The 24,021-nt window shown below is 44.8% G+C and overlaps 1 protein-coding gene across 2 annotated transcripts in view; it reads left to right on the top strand.

Moving 5' to 3' along the window:
* Positions 1-24,021, top strand: part of PRPF40A (pre-mRNA processing factor 40 homolog A) — a 37,410-nt gene that overhangs the window by 407 nt on the left and 12,982 nt on the right. The window contains exons 1-15 of one of the 2 annotated variants that reach the window (XM_040439408.1): positions 83-168; positions 3,507-3,584; positions 4,986-5,105; positions 5,204-5,293; positions 5,389-5,410; positions 12,363-12,382; positions 12,755-12,829; positions 12,909-13,019; positions 14,194-14,314; positions 14,460-14,487; positions 15,507-15,779; positions 17,514-17,622; positions 17,938-18,002; positions 18,119-18,283; positions 18,364-18,472. In XM_040439408.1, coding sequence (XP_040295342.1) covers positions 166-168; positions 3,507-3,584; positions 4,986-5,105; positions 5,204-5,293; positions 5,389-5,410; positions 12,363-12,382; positions 12,755-12,829; positions 12,909-13,019; positions 14,194-14,314; positions 14,460-14,487; positions 15,507-15,779; positions 17,514-17,622; positions 17,938-18,002; positions 18,119-18,283; positions 18,364-18,472 — 1,389 coding nt within the window. In that variant the 5' untranslated portion in view covers positions 83-165. Of the gene's footprint in view, positions 1-82; positions 169-3,506; positions 3,585-4,985; positions 5,106-5,203; positions 5,294-5,388; positions 5,411-12,362; positions 12,383-12,754; positions 12,830-12,908; positions 13,020-14,193; positions 14,315-14,459; positions 14,488-15,506; positions 15,780-17,513; positions 17,623-17,937; positions 18,003-18,118; positions 18,284-18,363; positions 18,473-24,021 lie in introns of those variants that run through there. The other variant, XM_040439407.1, reaches the window with a different exon arrangement.

Raw genomic sequence — 24,021 nt, forward strand, 5'->3', positions numbered from 1 at the left:
CCGGCTGAGCAACAGCTGCTTCCATTGGCTACGAGTGTAACTTGACCTCTTCGTCCCTCCCCCTATCAGCGCGGCCGTGATTACGTCATCAAGCGTTTGCCCCAGCGCCGGGGACCAATACGAGTTTCCCTTGCTGGAGGCGGCAGGGGCCGGAGAGGAGACATCATGGTGAGTGCAGTTCTCTCGGATTTGCGCGGACTGAATCCCTTGTGTTGCCCCGGGAGGCTGACCGTTGCGCGTGCGGCTCTCCTGCCGGAATTCACCCTCCTTGTGTGCGCTCGGGGCAGACTGTGGCCTAAGCCGTGTGACAATGCCTCCCCTAGGGCGGTGCGGGCGAGGCTGCGGTGGGACTACAAGTCCCAGGATGCTTTGATTGTTCATAGGGTAACGTGTTGTGCTCAGAAGGTCTGTCCACTCTCTGGGCTGTAGCATCAGCTGGAGTTACAGCTTCTGATCCCATCGGTAAGAAAGATCACGGCTTGCTGTCAATGAATGGAAACATTCTTGTCATCCAGAGTACAAGCACCAGTGCAGACCCAACACGTCTCACAGCTGAGGGTTTGATGCAGTGTGTCCCCTCTGGATTGTCCAGAATGGAAGCAATGCTCGCTGTGCATCTTTTTAGGCTCTGGATATGGACCGGAAGGTTTCCCTTTTACTGACGGCAAGAAAAGAAGATTGTGAAATAAACAAAAAATTTTGAGAGACGTCCTGTAAAAGAGGTTGGGGGTCTGAAGCTTTCTCTTCCCCCCCCCCCCCCCCCCCCCCCCAATTTCCCATTTCTGTATGACCGCAGCGACGAGACGTTTGAACGTAGTGGCGGTCGTGCACCCACCCGCTCTGTTCAGATACTGACCGAAACCGAGCTTGGTTGTTGAGGTAAACACAGACGAGCCAGTTGAGTGTGAAAGTGGCACGTGGCGGTGTGAGGTCCCGTTCTGACCTCCCCTCCTCTGACAGGGTGGCGAAGCATTATAATGATTTATACGGGCCTCATGCACACGGCTGTAGTTTTGCTCTGCATCCGAGCCGTGTTTCAGCTGTTTGAGAAGGCATCGGGGCTCGCAGTAGCGGCGTGACCTTCTCTCCACTTTTCCTAGGCCACGTGATGTCACGTCATCGGTCACATGGCCTAGGCGCAGCTCAGTCCTGTTTAATGGGGTATTCCCATCACAATGATCACTGTTAAATCTGTTAATGATTTGACAGTGATCATTTTTGTAAATACATTTAATTACCCAATTCCCTCCCTTTTGGAGAAAATGATTGTTGTCTTTCGTCTCCCCTGGTTACGGCCACCTCTCCTGTCGAATCCCGCCGGGCCGCGCTTGCGCAGAAGACAGAAGATCTTCTCCCGGCCGGGCCGCACAATTTCCTGAACGCGCACACCGTCGCGTGTGCGCGTTCAGGACATTGCCGGCCGGGAGAAAATGTTCAGTCTTCTGCGCAAGCGCTGCCCGGCTGGGAGAAGACTTCAATCAAGCCCAGCTGAATCCAGGTAGTGAACGTCGCACTCAACGAAGGTAAGTATGAAAAATGAAGATGGGAATACCCCTTTAAGTGAATACAAGCACAGCCACTATACAATGGACGGCGCTTCTCAGCTGATCAGAGTTTGATTCCCACCGATCAGATACTGATGACCTATCCAGTTCAAAAATCTCGTAAAACAGTTCCTGGCGTCCTGCAGGTGACGCACTAGGTCACAAACATACCCTTTCCGCCTCTTTTGTTCATTTTCTTAGCCCCAGAAATTGGCTATTGAACAGTATGCAAAATTAGGAGTCCAAGGGGCAGTCGCCGGGCACTCCCAGCGACTTTGAGCCAAGCTCCTCCCCTGTGTACATTCTCTATTTCCTTCAGCTCTTTACGCCAGCAGGATCTTGTATGTCCCCCATGCTCTCCAGTGCACTTGGCTAGCTTGATAAAGGGCACTAGACACAGGCCCGAAACATTGCAACATATATGTAACAAATGCATACTGTGGCAGATGGAAAAGATTATAACGTTCATTGCCCCTAATGCCACAAGTCCAGTCCTTTTACTGTAATACGCTTTGGAATTCTAACTCTGCAGCAGAAAGGGTTAACTCCAAATTACAAGAGTTTAATTAGAGGGTGCTTAGCACATCTAGACAGGGGTTTTTCAGGTCATTCTTCCAGGAAAAAGTGCTCCATATTCAAGTTCCATGGGTTGCGCTAGTTTACAGCAGCCTTCAAGTCATTCCGTAAGGTCTTGGCTTTGACCCGGCCGTCCCTTAAACCCCTCCAGTGTAGCTTTCCCAGTATGTTGCCCAGTTGGCAGGGGAACCTCTGTCCCAGTCTCAAATCTCTGGCAGACAAAGGCTACTTTCACACTTGCGGCAGCGTGATCCGGCAAGCAGATCCTGATCAGTCAGAAAAATGCATTGAAATGCCAGATCCGTCTTTCCGGTGTCATTCGGCAAAACTAATCCAGCATTTTTATTTTTTTTTCACCTTTTTTTTTTTTTTTTTTTTTTTTTTTTTGGTATGTGCAGACCAGAAGGACAGATCTGGCATTCAGGCAAGTCTTCAGTTTTTTTCGCTGGGGATAAAACCGTAGCATGCTGCGGTTTTATCTTTTGCCTGATCAGTCAAAGTGACTGAACTGAAGACATCCTGATGCAAACTGAACAGATTACTCTCCATTCAGAATGCATGGGGATATGCCTGATCAGTTCTTTTCCGGCATTGATCCCTTTTTTTACGGAACTCCGTGCCGGAAAAGAAAAACGCTAGTGTGAAAGTACCCAAAAACGGGTTTTCCCTCAAGAATTGCCCTGAATTTACTGCCGTCCATTTTCACTTCAAGTGAAGAGCCCCCCCACAGCTGGACGCTGCTGCCGCACTTCACTGTGGGGCCGATGTTCTTGAGGTGATGGGAAGTGCTGGGCCTGTGCCACATGTAGCATTTCCCTAGATGGATGAAGTTTAGTTTTAGGATATGGTGACACTGGTTGAGGCCAGGATCGCACGGACATCACAGTGTAGTTGTGATCCCATAGAACTGAGTAGGGCTGCAGCAAATGTGGCGTATGTACTGCGACAAACGCCTCCCCAAATCGCAAACAATCCAACTCTGTATTTTAATTTTTTTTCAATTCAGGAGTTGCAGTCGCGGCACACGTGACTCCTGCTGCCACCCCATTTATTTCTATGGGATCACCGCGAGATGCATAGTAAAGGAGCGAATACATGTGCACTCGTGACTTTACAGTTTTTATTTAATTTTTCATTCCACTCTAAAGGTTTGGATTAGTTTGTCAGGTCTGTTACATAATATGTCAGTTCAAATCCATTTTAGGTCCAGGTTGTGATGCAACAAAGTCGGAAAAACACCATCGTGGGATTTGGGGTTCACAAGACGCTAAGCTACATGAATATGACATCGGTGCTTTTCGCCTATGCGTTTCTTCGTTTTTTCCTTTGCTTACTAACCATGACAATTCAGCTAAGTTAATATTAACCTATGGATATCTCTTTCAGGCATCGGGCGATGGTACAAATGGACCAAGTCAGCCGGGACTGTATCCGAATGGTTCTCGCATGATGAGGGCGCAGTTTGTACGTAATGTTTTATTGTATAGGCTTTTTCCATATGTTCTCATTTTCCATATTATGTTGCAGCTAAATATGAAACGCATCCATGATTTATAAAGCCCGTTATACCCTGTGTAGGGAATCTTCACTTGCTTCAGAAACAATCCAATCACATTTTTGTATTTGCATGTAGCGATTGCTACAAGTTTCTCCCATGTCAATATAATGAATCGGTTTGACGGCAGTGGCCCTCTCATGGTGCCTGGTTACATTTTTGTAGCAATCCTTGCTGATTTATTTTTATTTTTCATTTGAATAGGATTTATATTAAATATAAAAAATATAAACTTTTATTTACAACGCGCAATGTTGTTTTTTTGTCAGAAATGCTTGTATATTTTTGGGAATCGTACTACTTTCCTTGGGATTTTCTTTAAAACGGCTTTTAGGGGATCCCCCAATTGTTTTTAAATTGTTCTTTTTCGATTGTTTTTTTTTTTTTTTCTTTCGTGTAATTGAATGCGCAGGTCAGTGCAATTTCAATTGCTCATCCTGCTCACTTGAATAGGACGAGCAATTGTAATTACTCTGCGCCACCTCTACAAGTGAGACGACCCGTAGGAAATTTTGAAGCAGAAGCAGTGCTCGTATGACTGCCACTACCAAACAGCTGATCGATGGGATGCTGGGAGTCAGACCCCTGCCGATCTGATATTGATGACCTATCCCAAGGACAACACCATGTAAAGCACAACCCCTTTAGGGTTCTTTCACATGAGCGGATGCCGTGCGTGGAATCCGCTACGTGAAAGAGAGCCAAGCCCCGCTCCAGACAATAGAGACACGGAGCAGTAACATGACTGATAATGCTCCGTGCCTCTCTGATCTTTTTACTACAAAATCACAGTGACCACTTTATCTCACTGTGATTTTGTAGTAAAAAGATCAGAGGGGCACGGAGCATTATCAGTCATGTTACTGATCTGTGTCTCTGCTGTCCGGGACGGGGTTTGGCTCTCTTTCACACAGCGGATTCCACGCATGGCATCCACTCGTTTGAAAAAGGTATCTGCCCATCCAATCGGACCCTGAGAATCACAAACTTAACCTATTGCTACTGACCTTTGGTGTCTCTTGGCTTTCAGACCCCTATAATCATTTATAATTTTTTTTAAAGGGGAACTTAATTATACCATTTTAATTATGTTCTTTTTATGTGTTTTTTATGAATTATGTGTTATCTGCATTTTAGTTTTTTTTTTATTACTGTTAATGAGCTGAGGTCAGAGAAGGGCACTACTCGTATAATGTATAGCCCGATAAAATAGTCAGTGACTGTTAAGCTTTATTATGTTCTGTGGTAAGTCTCTAAACCGTACATTAAACGTATACCTGTTTTTTTTTTTTTTGTTTTTTTTTCATCAGATGGGCCCTGTTGCCCATTACCCCTCTGTGGGAATGGGTGGCCTACCTCCAAGGCCAGGCTTGGCCCCACCAGGCATGATCCCACCTTTACTACCAATGGGTGCTCATCAAATGGGTCCGGTAGGTTATGTAATAAAAAAAAAACTTTATGAAACAAGCTGAGCTTCATGGTTCAGTTCTGCTTGTTGGCTCACTTTCTTATGTTTCCCCTTGTACAGATGGCTCCTATGATTCCTTCTCTCATGTCTGGGATGATGATGACTACTCATGTAGCCCCCGGCACCTTACCCACCTTACCAGGCATGCAGGTAATGTATCTGTTTAGTTTTACTTGTTACATAGGTTTACTTTAAAACATATTGCCACATATCAGACCAATTAATGTTTTTTTTTATTATTACAGCCAGGTTTGGACCCCACATTAGGTAAGGATCTATTTTTATGCAGTTAACCCTTTCTCTGCCACGACAATTTTCACAACCATCATTATAAAATTAACAACATTGTATTATACCACCCACACCCATATATCTTCTGAAAGTAGACACTTGGCGGAATTTTGTGAAATGTCACCCAGCACCTTACATGCATGAGCATTTTTGCAAGTTTTGAAAAAAGAAAAATTTATGCAAATGCATGTTTTTGGCTAAAAGTGTGACCCAAACAGGACCTGACTTAAATGCCTATTCCAGTTATATAAAGTTAGCAACTTTCCACAGGATGGGGCATAGCTACTAGATTGCCGGGAGTCCTATTGCTGGGACCCCACTGATCATGAGAACGGGAGGCCCGTACCTCGTGGAACACCTTTAAATGAATGGAGTGGTGGTCAGACATTCACCCTGCCACTTCATTCATTTCTATAGCAGAGTACAGCACGTGCTTGAACGGCTGCTCTGTTCATTTTCGGGGGCCCCACAGGATACATGGCCACTGTTCGGTGTAATACCCCTTTAACAACACCTCTTAAAAGATACAAGACGTGAAGTTCAGACAGGTTACTACATGTGCATATTATCACATTCACCAGAACTAAATGGGCCAGCAATCTTCGCCACTCCAGCTGTTCTGAAACTATAACTCCCAGAATCCTTCTTTCACTTCTATGGGAGTTACAAAAACAGCTGAGTAAGTGTGCATGCGGGGAGTTGTAGTTTCACAGAAGCTGGAGTGCCGAAGATTGCTAATACCTGATCTAGAGGTTTACTGACTTGAACTAGTTCACAGATGTATCAGTTAGGAGCGTGGGGTGAAGTTTTGTTTGGTCATAAGTTTGTAGCTTAAAGTGGCTCTGTCACCAGATCACCCCTATTAAACCAGGCACATAGCCTTGTAGGGATAATCCTGCAGTTTAAAATAATACTATCCTCCCCACTGTCGGCACCACGGTTGTTGATGGTCATACTTTTATTCCTTTGCTGGCAGGCAATTTCAAGCACTGGGAGGCGGGCTTTTTCAGTACGAGTACCGCCATGCGACGCCATCTGACGTCTAAACCCCCGCCCCCCCTCTTGATTGACAGCACTAGAGTACAACTTTGACTTGCTCTAGCGCTGTCAATCGAGTAGAGGGTGTTTAGATGTCGGTAGGTGTCGCATAGCGATCCTCGTACTGAAAAAGCCCGCTTCCTGGTGCTCAAAATTGCCTGACAGCAAAGGACTAAAAGTACGACTTTATCAACAACCGTGTTGCCGACAGTGGGGAGGAAGGTATTATTTTAATTTGCAGGATCACACCTACTCCTGTGCCCGATGTAATAGGGGTAATCTGGTGGCAGGTTTGCTTTAACATGCTGGCTGTTCATTTGTGATGCAGGCATGTGACGTGTCCACAGGACTAGGAACAGCACTATGAAGTAGCTCTCTGGAGATACAGTCCTGATCAAAAGTTTAAGACCACGTTTTTAACAAGGTTCCAAGTAGAGCTTCAACATGCAACAAGAAGAAATGAGAGTGAGACAAAAGATTTTTTGAGCATTCAATTAATTGAAAATAACGATTAAACTGAAACAGGCTGTTTTTCAGCTGATCAAAAGTTTAGGACCACCTGCCTTTAAAAGGCCAAATCTGTGCAAAGATGTGGATTCATTGTCATTTTCTGTCATTTTCTGATGGCAAAGGCAAAAAAACTCTCCCCTTTTGAACGTGGTCGGGTTGTTGAACTGCATAAGCAGGGTCTCTCACAGCGCGCCATCGCTGCTGAGGTGGGACGCAGTAAGACAGTCATTTGGAATTTCTTAAATGATCCTGAGGGTTATGGAACAAAAAAGTAAAGGGGAAGACCGAAAAAATTTAATCAGCACTGAGCCGGAGGATCTAATTGGCTGTCCGTCAAGACACTGGACGATCCTCGACCCAAATTAAGGCCCTTACTGGTGCTGACTGCAGCCCCATAACCATCAGACGGCATCTGAGACTGAAGGGCTTCAAAAACAAAAAAAGTCTTCAAAGACCTCGTCTCCTTGAACGCCACAGAACTGCTCGTTTGGACTTTGCAAGAGAGAACCAAACATGGGACATTCAAAGGTGGAAGAAAGTTTTATTCTCTGATGAGAAAAAACTTAAAGGGAGTCTTTCACCGAATATGACCATTTCAGATCAGGTTCTCCATTACTTTCCCCAGATTACTATGGTACCTTTCATATTGCAGTCCATCGCCGATTTGCTCCAAAAAACACTTTTATACCATATGGTAATTAGGTTCTGAAGGTGCCCAGGGGCGGCGTTCATGCTTTGCTTACTGAACCCCTCCTCTTTCACCCCTCTGGCCCGCCCTTGTTTAATCTGATTACCTCCTCCTCTCTGTCTGAAATCCCACGTCCTCGCCGCTCCACACATTCCCGGCACGTGCGCACTGCATTGCCCATTATGGGCAGAGGAACAGGGACTTTCAATGCGCATGTGCCAGCCTGCGCAACCCGATCCAGCCGGCGGAGACACGGGATTTCAGACGGAGAGGAGGAGGGAATCAGATTAAACAAGGGCGGGCCAGAAGGGTGAAAGAGGAGGGGTTTGATAAGCAAAGCGCCGAGGGGCCTGGGATTATAACTTGGTTATTGGTTTATAACTCTCCACCTGCGCAATCCAGTGAAGGACCTCTGCAGGATTCTCAATCCGTCCTCCGGGGCCATTTGGTTGATAATTCTCCACCTGCTCAATACAGCGGAGAACCTCTGCAATTCCCAATCCACCCTCCGGGGTCATTTGGTTGATAAATCTCCACCTTCGCAACTCACGTGGAGGACAGCTAAAGTATTCCCGATCCACCCTCCGGGCCGTTTAGTTGATAATTCTCTACCTGCGCAGTGAAGGATCTCTGCAGGATTCCTAATCCGTCCTCCGGGGCCGTTTGGTTGATAATTCTCCACCTTAGCCATACAGCGGAGAACCTCTGGAATTCCCAATCCACCCTCCAGGGTTGTTTGGTTGATAATTCCCCACCTGCGCGATTCCAGTGGGAGAAAACTGGAACTTCCCAATCCACCCTCTAGGGTTATTTGGTTGATAATTCCCCACCTGCGCGATTCCAGTGGGAGAAAACTGGAACTTCCCAATCCACCCTCTAGGGTCGTTGGGTTGATAATTCTCCGCAGGCTCAATTTTATACAGGACCTCTGTTCCCAATCCACCCCCTGGGTAGTTTGGTTGATAAGCCCCCACCTACGCATTCCGCAACTGCTAGGGGCGAGTTTCTGAGGCGTAGACCTGCGCGCTAGCAGACCACAGCAGGTCATCTTCCCCTCGAATATCTCCACAACCCCTCCCTTCCTCCCCAGGTCACGCTCAGGTGCACCCTCTCTCACAGGAGTGGGTCCGTCCGAGGGAGGGGGGAAGGGAGAATCACTGATTCGGACCCTGACGTGAATCCGAAACAATCTCCTCAGATTGCGTCTACGGTGGCCAGTAGTACTCGTCGTAGGCATTACCCCCTTCCTTAGGCGGAGTAATTGCACTACTAGGATACGTTCTGACCTTATACATTGTCCCCTGCCATAGGTGGACTAAGTACAATAACACTGTTTTCAGTGCATTCCCCCTTCTGTAGGTGGCGGAATTGTACCTCCACTGGGTTCAGTTCCTGCCGTATTCATTAGCTCCTTCCATAGGTGGAGCGATTCCATTCTCACTGGTTACAAGGTGCGCTGTATACATTACCCCCTTACTCAGGTGCTAATTGCTCTCCCACAGGGTACAGGATTGCCATATGCACTAGTTCTCGCCGTGGGTATTAACCCCCCTTCTTAGGTGGGGTAATTTCCTGTGGCAACAGTTTGGATACGGTCCGACTGTCGCACTATCCTTCCATAGGCGGAGTGTTGCGCGTCACTGTGCTTCCTACTTGCCTTACCCCCTTTTGCTAGTGATCCACTAGCGGGGGAGTACCTGAACATCTTCAGATTCTGCAATTCAACTGCGCCACGGCTCTAGGTGCCTGCGCTTATTTCATTAGGGGGCGTGGCAACAGTCGCTACTAAATGGTGCTCGGTACTCTTACTCTAGTGCTATATGAGTCCTGCCAGTGGATACGGTGACTATTCCTCATTGTGTTCCTTTTGGAGCGGTTTTGGGCATAATTATAACTCCTCTGTCTTCTCAGGGTGTTTACTAACATCACTTGTGTCCTAGAGACTCCCATCTCCATGGGCTTCCATTGTCCCAGTCGGTCATGATATTGTCCGCATCAGTAGTAGTGCGTACACCATTGCACATATATGATGATTACGTGCCAACGGGTCAAGTGTTACACTGACTCTATATTCTCTTTCCACCATTCCTGATGTGGGAAGTGGTTGTGCTGGCACTCTGGTTTAGCTTTGCAGCCTGTTCTCCGCTGGTGCGGCTTTTTATGCTGGTACTAGCGTTCGCAGTCGCTACAGTGGGGCATTCCCTCAGGTAGGGGTTCTACCCTGACGCTGGCTTGGTGGTTGTTCCTGTTCAACGCCTTTCCCAGGTGGAGCGTTTAAGGTTAGCTCTCCTTCCCTGGGGCAGTATGATACCGTGGCTTCTACCGGATTCCTCTACGGTATGGGGATCCTGGAGTAGCCATTACATACTCTGGCTCCTCCTGCACGGCTCCTTCGTCAGGTGACGGATTCTTCTATCGCTGTATTCGGTGGCATACGCTGCATAGCCGCCTCCTTAGGCGGAGTATGGCACAGCCGCTACCATCCGGTGGCTTCTTCTGTGTACTGCCAGTCTCAGATGGGGAATGGGCTTCGCCCTTCCCTCTTTCTCCTTCCGTTTTTTCCTTCTCTGGCTCAGGGTTCACGGCCACTCCGCAAACCTTGGTAGCTCCCATGTTGATGCAGGGTATTGGTTCTGTGTTTTTTATTTTTTATTTTTATTTTTTTCTTCCAGTCTTGTTCCGGACCGACTGTTGGACTGTGACGTTTCCTATATTCCTCCTTCTACAGGTGAATCCTACCGTTGGTCCTTGGTGCGCTACCCGTATCTACAATTACCTCTCTTGAGACTTGACTAGTGACTGCCATGTCAGTCCGATGTAGTAATGCCTTTTCACTGCACATTCCGTTGCTAGACTGAGACTCACCACGCCAGACGGAGCGGGGGTGCTGTCACGTCTGTTGATGGAGTTTCGTTCCTGGAACGGAACACCCCTTCTATTCTTCCTCCTTGAGGCAGGAGTTTTTTATCTAATCCTGGTTTGGTCGATTTAATTCCGTCGAGCGGTGTTGCTACATTGTCAATACACCGTCGCTGACGGAACTCTTCCGTCGATGATTCTCATATCGTCTCTACTTTTACCTATCCAATGTGTTGATTCCCTGGCTTGCGGTTGGGCATGCCTCATTCAGGCGTGTTTTTTCTTGGTAGTTTATCAGCCAGCTTCTCAGTCTTCCCACAAGCCTTGTCGGCTCGGGGGACATTGGTGGACCACTTACCGTTTCCGTGGAGCGCTTCCCCTTAGCAGGGGGGAATCCTGGTTCCGGGGTTTTTGCTTGGACATTAGTTCTTGGCTGGGCAAGGTTCGGCGCTGTGTATCCTTTCCAGCGTCCTCTGACCCACCTGAGGCCCACAATACCTTCCTCCAGGGAATGGCGCATACGGTTCCTCCATACCGTCCTCCTTTATCGCCTTGGGATCGGACCTTAGTCTTTTCAGCGCTCCGGAATTCTCCCCTTGAACCTGTCCTGGGAGGTGGTTTTTTTCTTGTGGCTATCACATCTATCAGACAGGTGTCCGGGTTGGGGCGCTCTCTTGCAGAGCACCTCCTGGTTCTGACGGGGATAAGCGGTTCTCCGGCCTGTTCATTCCTTTCTCCCGACGGTGGTCTCTGATTTCCATTTCAATGAAGAAATTGTCCTTCCATCACTGTGTCCCTCCCCTTCACACCCTAGGGAAAGGGAGTTAGGTTATTTGGACGTTGTCATGGCTCTGACTATTTATTTGCCAGCCTCCAGTACCTTCCAGCGTACGGACTCTCCTTTGTTTTTGTCATCCCGGAGGGTCCTCGCAAAGCATTGGCGGCCTCCAGGGTGGCAATTGCACGTCTGCATTTGTTTAAACATACTGCACCCGGGGCAGGGTTCCACCCTTCAGTGTCGCGGCTCATTTCACCAGAGCGGTGGGCGCTCTTGGGCTCGGAAGATTCAAGGTTCGGTTGTGCAGGGCGGCTACCGTCCTCCTTCCGCACATTCACAAAATTTTGCCAGGTGCATACTTAAGCATCGGCGGTCGCCGCCTTTGGAACGCTTGGTCTTGCAGGCGGCAGATCTTAGTTGCCTGCAGGGGCGCTTGCTCCATGGGTCTGTGTTTTTCCCTCCCTTTGGACTGCTCTCGGACGTCCCACGGTCTCTGTGTCCCCCAATGAAGAGCGAGAGAGATTTTACTGGTAAGTTTTACAAAAATCTCGTTTTGGAAGTGATAAACAATAACGGCGGAGCTACTCATTACTGAGTTCATGTTTGGAAGTTGGATTTCTGTTTTGGGGGGGTTTATTTTTTTTTTTTGGAGGTGTGGTCCTAAACTTTTGATCAGCTGAAAAACAGCCTGTTTCAGTTTATTCGTTGTTTTCATTAAATTGAATGCTCAAAAAATGTTTTGTCTCACTCCCATTTCTTCTTGTTGCATGTTGAAGCTCTACTTGGAACCTTGTTAAGATCCAGCCATGCTAAATATGATTTTTTGCTATTTTTCAAGTGGTCTTAAACTTTTGATCAGGACTGTACTATCACCCTTCACTAATAGAGTTCAATTTCATGTTATGATGGCACCTATGGACAGGGGTTGTCACAGCTTTTCTAGGATGTTTTGTATGCCTGTACTTTTATGTTCTATGTGATAATTTGGGTATGCATGTTACCTTTTGGATTTTGGTGCATAACGTTTTTTTCTGTTTTTGTTCACTTGCTCCCAGCTCAGCCGCCAGTTGGACCGGTAAGTTTTCAATATTTAAAAGTTGTACATGTCTATGTTGACCGGAGTTGTCTGAGATAACTAAAAATCTTGGTCAAGCCTTCTAATAGCCCAAAATAAAAAAAAAGGACTTTCTTTCTTCAGCTGAGTTCTCTGCAGCGTTGGTTCAGTCCTGCTGCTGCTACTTTTCTGCAAACTGCAGCGGGGTTGCTCACTGCACAGTACAGCTCACTTCTGTCACATGCTAAACAAGTAGCCGCAGGAGTACCCGATGTAATATTTTTCATTTAGGCTTTTGAGAGGGATTGTCCGAGTGTTGTTTTATTATTATTGTTATTATTATTATTCTTGGATACACCATAGTAAAGTGTTTTTATTTTACTGTCTTCCCAGTCGCCACTTCCTGTAATTTCAGCGCCACCATCGATCACTGCTAATAGCGGCACTAATGAAGAACCAGCCAAACCGGTAATTTACTTCATTTATTGCCTTTTACCAGAGTTGATTAGTTTTGCTCTTCTTACATCACCATTTTTCCCACTTGCAGAAATCTATGTGGACTGAGCATAAATCACCAGATGGTAGGACGTACTATTATCATATCGAAACCAAGCAGTCTACCTGGGAGAAGCCAGATGAAATGAAATCTACAGTGGAGGTAAAATTATTGCCTTTCTTGTCTGTCAGCCTTCGTTACATAAAACTGAAAATTGATTGGAAATGATAAAGGCTGGTTTATAGAACCTTTATCGGATGCCTTTGAATTCCATTCTTGCCGTAGTTGCCCATTGTTCTGTTACGCTTATTAGGTCATATACATAAGGTACACACCTATACAAATTCTTCATTCACATGTCTAAAGAATACAGAAATAAATCCAACTTGATAGCATCTACTGAATTATTGATTCCCCTTCACTGGCTCCAATCTGAACCACCTTCGTATAGGGATTGGTAAGACTCGACCAATATATAGATTAGAGAAAATCCGTAACTGGGAATCCCAAACTTGCTCCTCCTTTATTAAGACCTGAGCAGGATTTGGTGTGATAGCCTACCTGGATCTTGTGCTTCTCCTATACCACTAACGTATGTACAATAGACCTTATTCACCTATACTTTATCCAAGCTGCCATTGCCCCTCTCTTGATATTTTCTACCCCCCTTTCTTACTATTATGTCCTTGCCCTGTCCTAATTTTCCCCCTGCCTTTTTAACCTTATCTTACCCTTTTCATAAATCCAGAGACTTTTACTGCACTTTATGCATGTATTTTTCCCATGGATACATCTGAGGTTTGCCCCCTTATTATTTTACTAGTCCTTGGTTATACTATAATTTATTTGGATATGTTCTACTGTTTGATTTAATATTTACAAGAATATTTATATGAATATCATATTCTGATGTCAGAACCCAGCTATTATACATGGGGGCAGTTCATCTCCTTGACAGACAGACAGTGCTCTCTTTAAAAAAGTGGTTCCTTGGCAGATGCTCCTCGCTGCTTCAGAACAACATTTAATCATGGCATGGTCATTCTCTTATACATGCTCCAAACTTTCGCATTGGATTTCATCCTTTCAGTGTGTAGGAAGGTATCATTGGTGACTCTGCAGCACTATCAGTGCCCAGTTCATCATGGAACACACGGAATCGCTGCAGATTAGCAGCTGGACCTGTGGTCAATTTGTTTGTTGGCTAAACTTATAAAAGGTTATTGAATATATGTGCGGCCCTTTGAAATGTTCTCTAATTATTTTAATGACTTGTAATTTTATTATTTTTATTACGCATATATTATTTTTTTTATTATAATTTTATTTTTTTTAGCAAATGTTATCCAAATGTCCTTGGAAGGAATTCAAATCCGACTCTGGAAAGCCCTACTTTTACAATTCCCAGACAAAGGAATCTCGTTGGGCCAAACCAAAGGAGCTGGAGGATCTTGAAGGTAACTAACATATTTTTCTCTCCATAAGACTCACCAGACCATACGACGCACCTAAAATTTCCATCAGACTTCAAATCGAAACATGCAAAATATTAAAACTTGTGTTAAATTATATTTACATAATTTTTTTCCATTTTTTTTGCAGCAATGATCAAGGCAGAAGAAAGTGGCAGGTATGTCTTTTGTTTTTTCCTATCTATGTATTTAGAAAAATGAAGACTGTTTGCATGTCGGCAGCTTCATCACATTTGACACTTTTTCAGAAAAAGTTCAGACATGGTTTTTCCAATTTTTCATAAGCTTCTTAACAAAATTTTGTACAGAGAAAACTCCTTTACATGGAGTTAGTACAGACTCGTGCTGTTTTCTTACCTTCATGGCTGGACACATTAAAAAAAAATATACATTTTTTTAAGCTTCAAAATCGCTTTTTTAGTATTTTAAATAATTTTTAGCATCTTTATTTTGGTGATATGGGGGGTTTTGATTTCGTCATATTTTTCATTTTATCTATTTTTCTATATCGAAAGGGTAAAGTGTGTGTATATATGTATATATATATATATATATATATATATATATATATATATATATATATATATTAATATTATAATTATAGCTTTTCCCTTTTGAGCTTGACAAAGGCATCATTGAGTGGACTGAAACGTTGCCTGGGAATAAATTGGATCATCACCTTTCACTTTTATCTGGAGTGCTGCCTCGTTTTTTGGAAATATTGTACAAGGGAATGATCGCCTACCTTCTCTGAGGATTTGCACCCTATTTACTTTTATTTATTTTTCTAACTGCTGCTGTTGTGTGTTTTTTTTTTTGTTTTGTTTTTTTGTTTTTTTTTTTCATAATGTTACAAAGTGCAGCCAAAGTACTTTTCTAAATTGTGTCTTTACTTTTATATAGGGATATATAGTTTTATGGTTGTAGAGGTGGGGGGGATTTTAAACTTTTTTTTTTTTTTTTTGCTAATTTCTTTTGTAACTGGAGCTTTTTCTCCTTCAATTACAAGACGCCCTGTGATCACTTAATCGAGAGCAGAAAGCCTCATGGTTTCTTGTATACATGACTCCATTGTGTATACAGCGATGGGAAATTTTAGAGTTTGGTTTAAGTATTGCTGTTTTGTTCAGGATTTACGAATGACTTAAGTGACATTTTACCTCTACTCTTTGCGCAGTGTACCGGACCCAGCAGCTTCTGCAGCTGTGGCACCCGTCCAGGCCGCTCAAGCTGCAGAGATGGTCAGCACCACCACACCTGTGTTAATAGCTGCAGAACCAGAGCTTGTGATGTCCACCCCCACTACTCCTGCCATAGACACTGAAAATATGGTCAATGATATTGTAGAGGAGCAAGCCTATTCTGTATCATCTTCTATTCAAGACAAGGATCTTGAAGTTAGCAGCAGCGGCGTAGTCGAAGAATTGGCTAAACAAGACGTTTTGCCAGAGTAAGTATATATGTATAAGTAAAGTTATTATATAACAGTAACTCGCCCAAGCTTTTTGGGAAGTGTATGTCAACAAGCTTCTTGATCTGTTGTGGTAGCAGCCAGCAGAATTGTAAATGCAGCTCTGGGTTATGACACATGCCTCCTAACACCAGTGGACAAAAGCAAAACTGCTTTTTCTGCTGTCTGGGTTGTGGGAGGAAAATACCTTTTACTTGTGGGGTACCCCCTGCTGATGCTGCCAACATGCCTGTTTTAGTTTTTTTTTTTCAAATATTGCTCCTGCGCCCTGCTCAGTATGTTAATACTGAGTATCGGTACAGTGAGGAGGAGACGCCAGGGTTTCTCAATGGGCGTCTCCTTCTCCCTGGCTGTGCCGCGATCTAATCACAGCAGAGAGCGTCGCAGCCAGGGAGGAAAAAAAGCTCACCTTCTCCCTGGCTGAGACGCTCGTCACTGTGATTTGATTGCGGCACAGCCAGGGAGAAGGAGATGCCCATTGAGAAACCCTGGCGTCTCCTCCTCCCTGTACCGATGCTCAGTATCAACATACGGAGCGGGAAAACTTCAGGGGGGCACAGCGGGGCGTAGGAGCGATATTTGAAAAAAACAGGCAGGGTGGCAGCATCAGCAGGGGGTACTCCCCAAGTAAAGGTATTTTATCTAAACTAAAAAATAAATTAGGTCCTATTTAACATTGTAGTCCCGGATAAACCCAAATGTTTACAACATTATGGAATGCTTTAAAGGAGTTGTCTGGGTTCAGAGCTGAACTCTGATCTAAGCTCCCCTTCACTCCTTTTACCATGTAGCATTTGTGATGGTGACATCACCGGGCTCCCTGCTAGGAGGAAGTCTCTGCCTAGCATACTGATGTGAAGCCCGGTACGTCACCGACTCGCAACAAACAGACCTTGTCCTGTGCGATGCAGCGTAAGGTAAACTGAGCATTGGAGCTAGGAAATGCTCCCATGCTCCACTCCTACATGGTAAGAGTGAAGGGGAGTTTAAAGGTACAACCCTTTTAATAGGATTGTACAATCACAGAATATGAGAAACTTTTGATCCCAGCCTTTTACCCACTCGATGCACTGCCAATAGCAACTGCAGCATTAAGCGGTTTGATGCAATGAGCTCTCCTTCAGCTCATCGGTGCCCCTTTTCCACAATTGTTCTGAAACTTTAAAAGGTAACAAATGTTTTTATATATTGTCTTTGCTGTTTTCTTACCAACCCGTACGATGATGTTAACATGTTGTGGTGTTTTGACCAGTGTATATAAGCCAAAGCCAGGAGTGGGACATAAATGTAGAAAAATATCATGGAAAGAAATGCATTTTCTGGAATTCCTAGTTATACTTACCTGAATACTGCCATGTGAAATTGGCCTTTTACTACGTGGTAAACCATTAAAGTAACCTCAGTATCTGATCGGTGGGAGTCTGATTGTTTGGACTCCCCATCAAATGTAGCGTCATCCTGGAAAAGGATATCGTCGGCTGTGACTGTTTACACTGCTAGCCTAGAAACTAAGGGGGTGGGGAAATCCTTGTGGAGGTGGTCATGTATGTAAAGTATTCAGGAAAGCTCACCAAATTTAGCTGAATCTCCCAATGGTCTGCAGATGACCATCTTGCCTTTTATGGCCAACTTTATGAGCTATGTGTATTTTCTCTCATATCTAAATGGTCATGAATTCTTTCAATGACTTTAAATTTTTTTTTTTATCTTCAGCTCTGCTTCAATAGAAGAACCTGAAGAGGAAAAAGCTCCCAAAAAAACCTACACTTGGAACACAAAAGAAGAAGCCAAGCAAGCATTTAAAGAACTCCTAAAAGAAAAGGTAATAAACTGAAGGGTTGTTCCCATCAAAGTGGCTTATCACCGGATTATGCAATTTCTTTATGATCGGTGGGGGTCAGACCTCTGGAACCCAAACCAGTCATGAGAATAAAGGGGCTCTAATTCAGCACTGCGGCTCCTTCCACATTTTTCCATGCACAGCGGCACACTTGGCCATCCAGCTGTGTGTGGAACTGCATCCAACCTCGTTCAGTGAGTGACCATGAGGCTCTTTCTCTTCTGATCATTACATATAAATTATATGCTTATGATATTCAGTAAAACTTTTCTTCTTTTTTTTTTTTTTTTTTTACAGCGTGTGCCGTCCACTGCATCTTGGGAACAAGCCATGAAAATGATCATTAATGATCCCAGATACAGGTAATTCTAAGCAGAAATTGTGACAAGTTTTTTCTTGTTCTCTGTTCATTGGTCGTGTTCAGTTCATTGTATCATTTCCATAATTCAATCTTTATTTTTTATTTTTTTTCTAATAGTGCCCTGGCAAAGTTAAGTGAGAAAAAACAAGCTTTTAATGCTTACAAAGTTCAGACAGAAAAGGAAGAAAAAGAGGACGCCAGGCTGAAATATAAGGAGGCAAAAGAGGCTTTCCAGAGGTTCTTAGAAAATCACGAAAAGATGACCTCCATCACCCGATACAAGTAAGACAACCAAATACAATCACTTTTTTTTGTGAAGTACATTGAACCTGTCATAGTAATCCAATTTTCTTGTCTATCAGAAAAGCAGAACAGATGTTCACAGAGTTAGATGTTTGGAATGGAATTTCTGAACGCGATCGCCTCGAGATTTATGAAGATGTCTTATTCTATTTAGCAAAGAAAGAAAAGGTAAGACTGTAGCAATGGTATTTCACATTTCTTTTCTAATTATGGGTACTTTCACACTAGCGTATTTTATTTTCCGGCATTAAGTTCCGTCCTAGGGGCTCAATACCGGAAAAAAAATGATCAGTTTTATCCTAATGCATTCTGAATGCAGAGCAATCCGTTCAGGATGCATCAGTTCAGTCCCTCTTACGTTTTTTGGCCGCAGAAAATACTGCAGCATGCTACAGTTTTCTCTCCAGCCCCAAGTGTTCCGGAAAAATGGATCCGGTTTTGCGGTCTGCCCATGCGCAGACATTTAAAAATGTGAAAAAGATAAATACCGGATCCGTTTTTCCAGATGACAACCGGAAACACGGATCTGGTATTGCAATGCATTTGTCAGACGGATCCGCATCCGGATTAGTCTGACAAATGCATCCGTTTGCGTCCGGATTGCCGGAATCCTGTGCCGCAAGTGTTAAAGTACCCTAACCCAGAACTGAACAGGGTAAGGATCTGTCTCGTCATACAGGGTCTCGACATTTAAGAGCATTCGGACTGAAGGCCCACTCTGCCGTGACCAAACCTCTCATTAGCAGAAAGAATCAAAAGGCTAGACTCTCCTTTGCTGAGGAGCATGTTGTGTGGACAGAGGAGAAGTGCTCCAGAGTTCATTTTAGTGATGAAAAAAAGTTTAATTTATTTGGGTCTGATGGGAAACAATATGTTCGTCGACAAAATGGGGAAAGACTGAACCCGAAGTGTGTAAAGAAGTCAGTGAAAGGTGGAGGAGGAAGTGTCATGGTTTGGGGAATGTTTTCTGCAGCAGGAGTTGGACCTCTCTCAGCAGTTCCTTGAAACTGAAAACATTGAAACAATGAAATGGCCGCCCAGAGTCCTGATCTAAACCCAATAGAAAACCTTTGGAAAATCCTTGGTGACAAAGTGATGGTCAAGAAACCCACAACAGTCACAGAACTGTTAGAGACTGGAAGAAGAGTGGAGCAAAATCACACGAGAGCCGTGTGAGAGACGAGTGATGTCCTGCGGCCGCAGATGTGCTGAAGTCATTCACAGCAAGGGCCTGTACACTTCTACTGATTGCTGACTGGTATAACCTGCAGAAAATTTAGTTAGGATCTTTCTCTCTGCTACAGTCATTGCTGTTCTCTAATTATGATCATCAGGTTTTTTGAAGAATAAAGGTTTTATGTTGATCTACTTTGGTTATTTTGGAAAACACTGTTCTAATGGCATGGTGTACCCCTTACAAAAAAATCCTTCAAATGATGATCAATGTAGATTACATTATTTCCGAAAAAATCAAGTGTTCAAAAATCGTTCTCTAATTTTGATCGCCAGTGTATGTACCGCTGGTATAAGTTGTACATCTTCTTGTATATAGTGATATGACCATGCTGGTATAACCTGGGTATCTCCTGTATATAATTATATATGTACAGCTGGTATAGGTTATACATCTTGTACACTGAACAAAAATATAAACGCAACACTTTCGGTTTTGCTCCCATTTTGCATGAGCTGAACTCAAGGATCTGAAACCTTTTCTATATACACAAAAGACCCATTACTCTCAAATATTGTTCACAAATCCTGTCTAAATCTGTGTTAGTGAGCACTTCTCCTTTGCCGAGATAATACATCCCACCTCACAGGTGTGGCATATCAAGGTGCTGATTAGACAGCATGAATATTGCACAGGTGTGCCTTAGACTGCCCACAACAAAAGACCACTCTGAAATGTGTAGTTTGATCACACAGGACAATGCCACAGATGTTGCAACGTTTGAGGGAGCGTGCAATTGGCATGCTGACTGCAGGAGAATTTGGCAGTACATCCAACCGGCCTCACAACCGCAGACCACGTGTAACCACACCAGCTCAGGACCTCCACATCCAGCATGTTCACCTCCATGATCGTCTGAGACCAGCCACCCGGACAGCTGCAGCAACAATCTGTTTGCATAACCAAAGAATTTCTGCGCAAACTGTCAGAAACCGTCTCGGGGAAGCTCATCTGCATGCTCGTCGTCCTCATCGGGGTCTGTTCGTTGTCGTAACAGACTTGATTGGGCAAATGCTTACATTCAATGGCGTCTGGCACGTTGGAGAGGCGTTCTGTTCACGGATGAGTCCCAGTTTTCACTGTTCAGGGCAGATGGCAGACAGCGTGTGTGGTGTCGTAGTTTGCCGACGTCAACGTTGTGGATCGAGTGGCCCATGGTGGCGGTGGGGTTATGGTATGGGCAGGTGCATTTTATTGATGGCATTTTGAATGCACAGAGATACTGTGACGAGATCCTGAGGCCCATTGTTGTGCCAATTATCCACGGCCATCACCTCATGTTGCAGCATGATAATGCACGGCCCCATATTGCAAGGATCTGTACAAAATTCCTGGAAGCTGAAAACCTCCCAGTTCTTGCATGGCCAGCATACTCACCGGACATGTCACCCATTGTGCACGTTTGGGATGCTCTGGATCGGCGTATACGACACGTGTTCCAGTTCCTGCCAATATTCTGCAACTTCGCACGGCTATTGTAGAGGAGTGGACCCACATTCCACAGGCCACAATCAACAACCTGATCAACTCTATGCAACAGAGATGTGTTGCACTGCGTGAGGCAAATGGTGGCCACACCAGATACTGACTGGTTTTCTGACACCCCCCCCCAGTAAGGTAAAACTGTGCACATTTCAGAGTGGTCTTTTATTGTGGGCAGTCTAAGGCACACCTGTGCAATATTCATGCTGTCTAATCAGCACCTTGATATGCCACACCTGTGAGGTGGGATGGATTAGACAACTTTGTGAACAATATTTGAGAGTAATGGGTCTTTTGTGTATGTAGAAAATGTTTCAGATCCTTGAGTTCAGCTAATGCAAAATGGGAGCAAAACCGGAAGTGTTGTGTTTATATTTTTGCTCAGTGTATATAGTGATATGAACCATGCTGGTATAACCTGGGCAAGTAGGAGTCTCCTGTATAATACAGGCGAATACCTAGGTTATACCAGCATCATGGTCCATAAAACTACAAGATGTATCACTTATACCAGCTATACATATATAATTATGTACATGAGCAGAGATGCCCCGGTTAGGCCATCATTCTAGTGCTAGCAGGGAGAAACAATGCGGCCGGTGTAGTGGGGCTGAGACCATTCTAAGGCCTCATGCACACGGAAGCCGCCCATGTGCCTTCCGCAATTTACGGAACAGGCGGCCCATTGTAGAAATGCCTATTGTCCGCAAAACGGACAAGAATAGGACATGTTATATTTGTGCTGGGCCACGCAACGGATACGGATAGCGCACGGAGTGCTGTCCGCATCTTTTTTTTGCGGCTCCATTGAAGTGGATGGGTCCGCACCCAAACCGCAACGGTCGCGTGCATGAGACGTAACTTATTGCTGATGCTGAGCCGACAGCCTGACACTTCCTCTCCTCATACGTTTACCCTGAGCTGAAGGGAGAAGAAAAACGCCACACTTATCATTAGAGACTCACTCTAGCCTCTCAGGTGGCGCTGCCGCCTCCATGTTACTTCGCCCTGCTGCTGCATGCTCAATCCTCCTCGTCCGGTTGGAAAAAGGAGGAGGAAGCAGTAGCACAGCTGAGCAGACATTAAAAACTTGTGAGCGGGCGCACCATAATTGCTGCGTGGCCGCGCACCCGCGCAGCTTAGAGGGAACACTGCTTGTTACACCTATGTAGGATGTATTATTTTACAGCATTTCAATTCTACTAACATCCTGAAAGCTTTTTATTGGTGCCTGTATAAAAGGCTTTATATTGTATAAGAAAATAAAATGAAGGGGTATTCCCGGTGGATAAAGTGGCATGTTTCTAGGATATTCCATGACTTTATGATCGGTTGGGGTTAGAACTCTGGGGCCCTTAACGATCTGCAGCCCTGATGTAGCACTGCTTTATATAGCGGTGCACCAGCTGCCTGCTTTCCAGGAAAATAAAGTGCCACCCTAGTCAAGGGAATGGGGCCAGCTGAGGGGTGTTTAATACAATCAAGTTCTGCTAGTTGACAGGGGACGAGAGTCAAACCCTCACAAATAAAATATTGATGATTTGCCCGATGTATAGGCCAGAGGTCTAAGGAAAAAGGATGCTGGGGGTTAAAAAAAAATAAAAATCCTTTAGGTAGAGTCCTCAAGAAGCAGAAGAAATCCGCTGTGGATTTCTGCATGTGTTTGAAGGGCTGAAAATTTATACTGTAATTGGAAATCCACAGTGTGCTCATTTTTCCATGTTGATCTTTCCGCTACATGTGGATGGAGATTTCAGTACCGCTGCATCTGGACGTAGGTTTAGTGGGAATTTGCTGAGAAAAATAGTACATTCTGGAAGAACTTCTAGGATGAGACAGGCTGATCTCACACGAGCGTGTATTCAGTGCTAGAAATGTGCTCTGTGTGTCAGGTTTTTTCCGTCCTGAATTCTGTCATGGATCCACAGCATTATGATTTATAATGCTGTGTGTCCTTGCCTGACTGTAACTGATTTGTACTGTTGGCATTATGTGAGTTCAATGCATTAGCATTAAGATTGGGCAGGAACTCTCCGCATTATAAATCCTTAATGTTGTGGGTCCTTGTCATAGGGGCAGCATTCAGGTCATGGAGCGTATTTCTTGCACTGAATACACAGGATGATTGACAGCTGTCACTGTATCAGGTTCTCAATCGCTGTGTTTGGGCCGAGTTATCGGGACTAGTTCACACTTCAGTGATTGTAAATCAAAACCAGAAGTGAAGCCTACTCCGAGATAAGGTATAATGGAAAGATCTGCACCTCTTCTGTGTTTTTGACCCGTACCTGATTTACGCTCCTAATCCCTGATAGAAATCACTGACCGAACCACTGAAGTGTGAACTAGGCCTGAATGTCAATCTTACCTGTGTAAGACTACTTTCACACTAGCGGCACGGACCTCCAGCAGGCTGTTCCGTCGGGTGAACAGCCTGTCGGATCCGCCCTGCCGCTAGTGACTGTGTGCCCCCGGACTGCCGCTCCGTCCCCATTGACTGTAATGGGGCGGAGGCACGGCGAGAGGCTGCCGGAATAAAACTACGACATATCCGACATTTATTCTGGCAGCCTCTCACCGGAACTCCGCCCCCATTATAGTCCATGAGGGCGGAGCGGTAGTCCGGGGGCACGCGGTCACTAGCGGCAGGACGGATCCGACAGGCTGTTCACCCGCCAAAACCACCTGCCGGAGGTCCGTTCCGGTAGTGTGCAAGTAACCTAAGTGCCGACTGAGCCTTTAACGTCTAACACAATTCTCTGTAGAACTTCTTTGAATCCAATAAATGTACCGCGGATGGTAAAAACCTTTTCATGTTGGAATTCTGTGAGCTGTTCTAACCTTTTAGATACGATTTGTGGATGAATCGGAGCCAAGAACAAATGCCATTCAGCAGCTCATAAGATGCGTTCATAGCTTTTCACTTAGGTTTAATGGAACTGAATGCAGGAAATACATCTCTTGTATTTTTTTTGTATGTATTTTCCCACATGAAACAAAA

Source organism: Bufo bufo, chromosome 7, assembly GCF_905171765.1.
Source record: "Bufo bufo chromosome 7, aBufBuf1.1, whole genome shotgun sequence".
Classification (NCBI taxonomy): domain Eukaryota; kingdom Metazoa; phylum Chordata; class Amphibia; order Anura; family Bufonidae; genus Bufo; species Bufo bufo.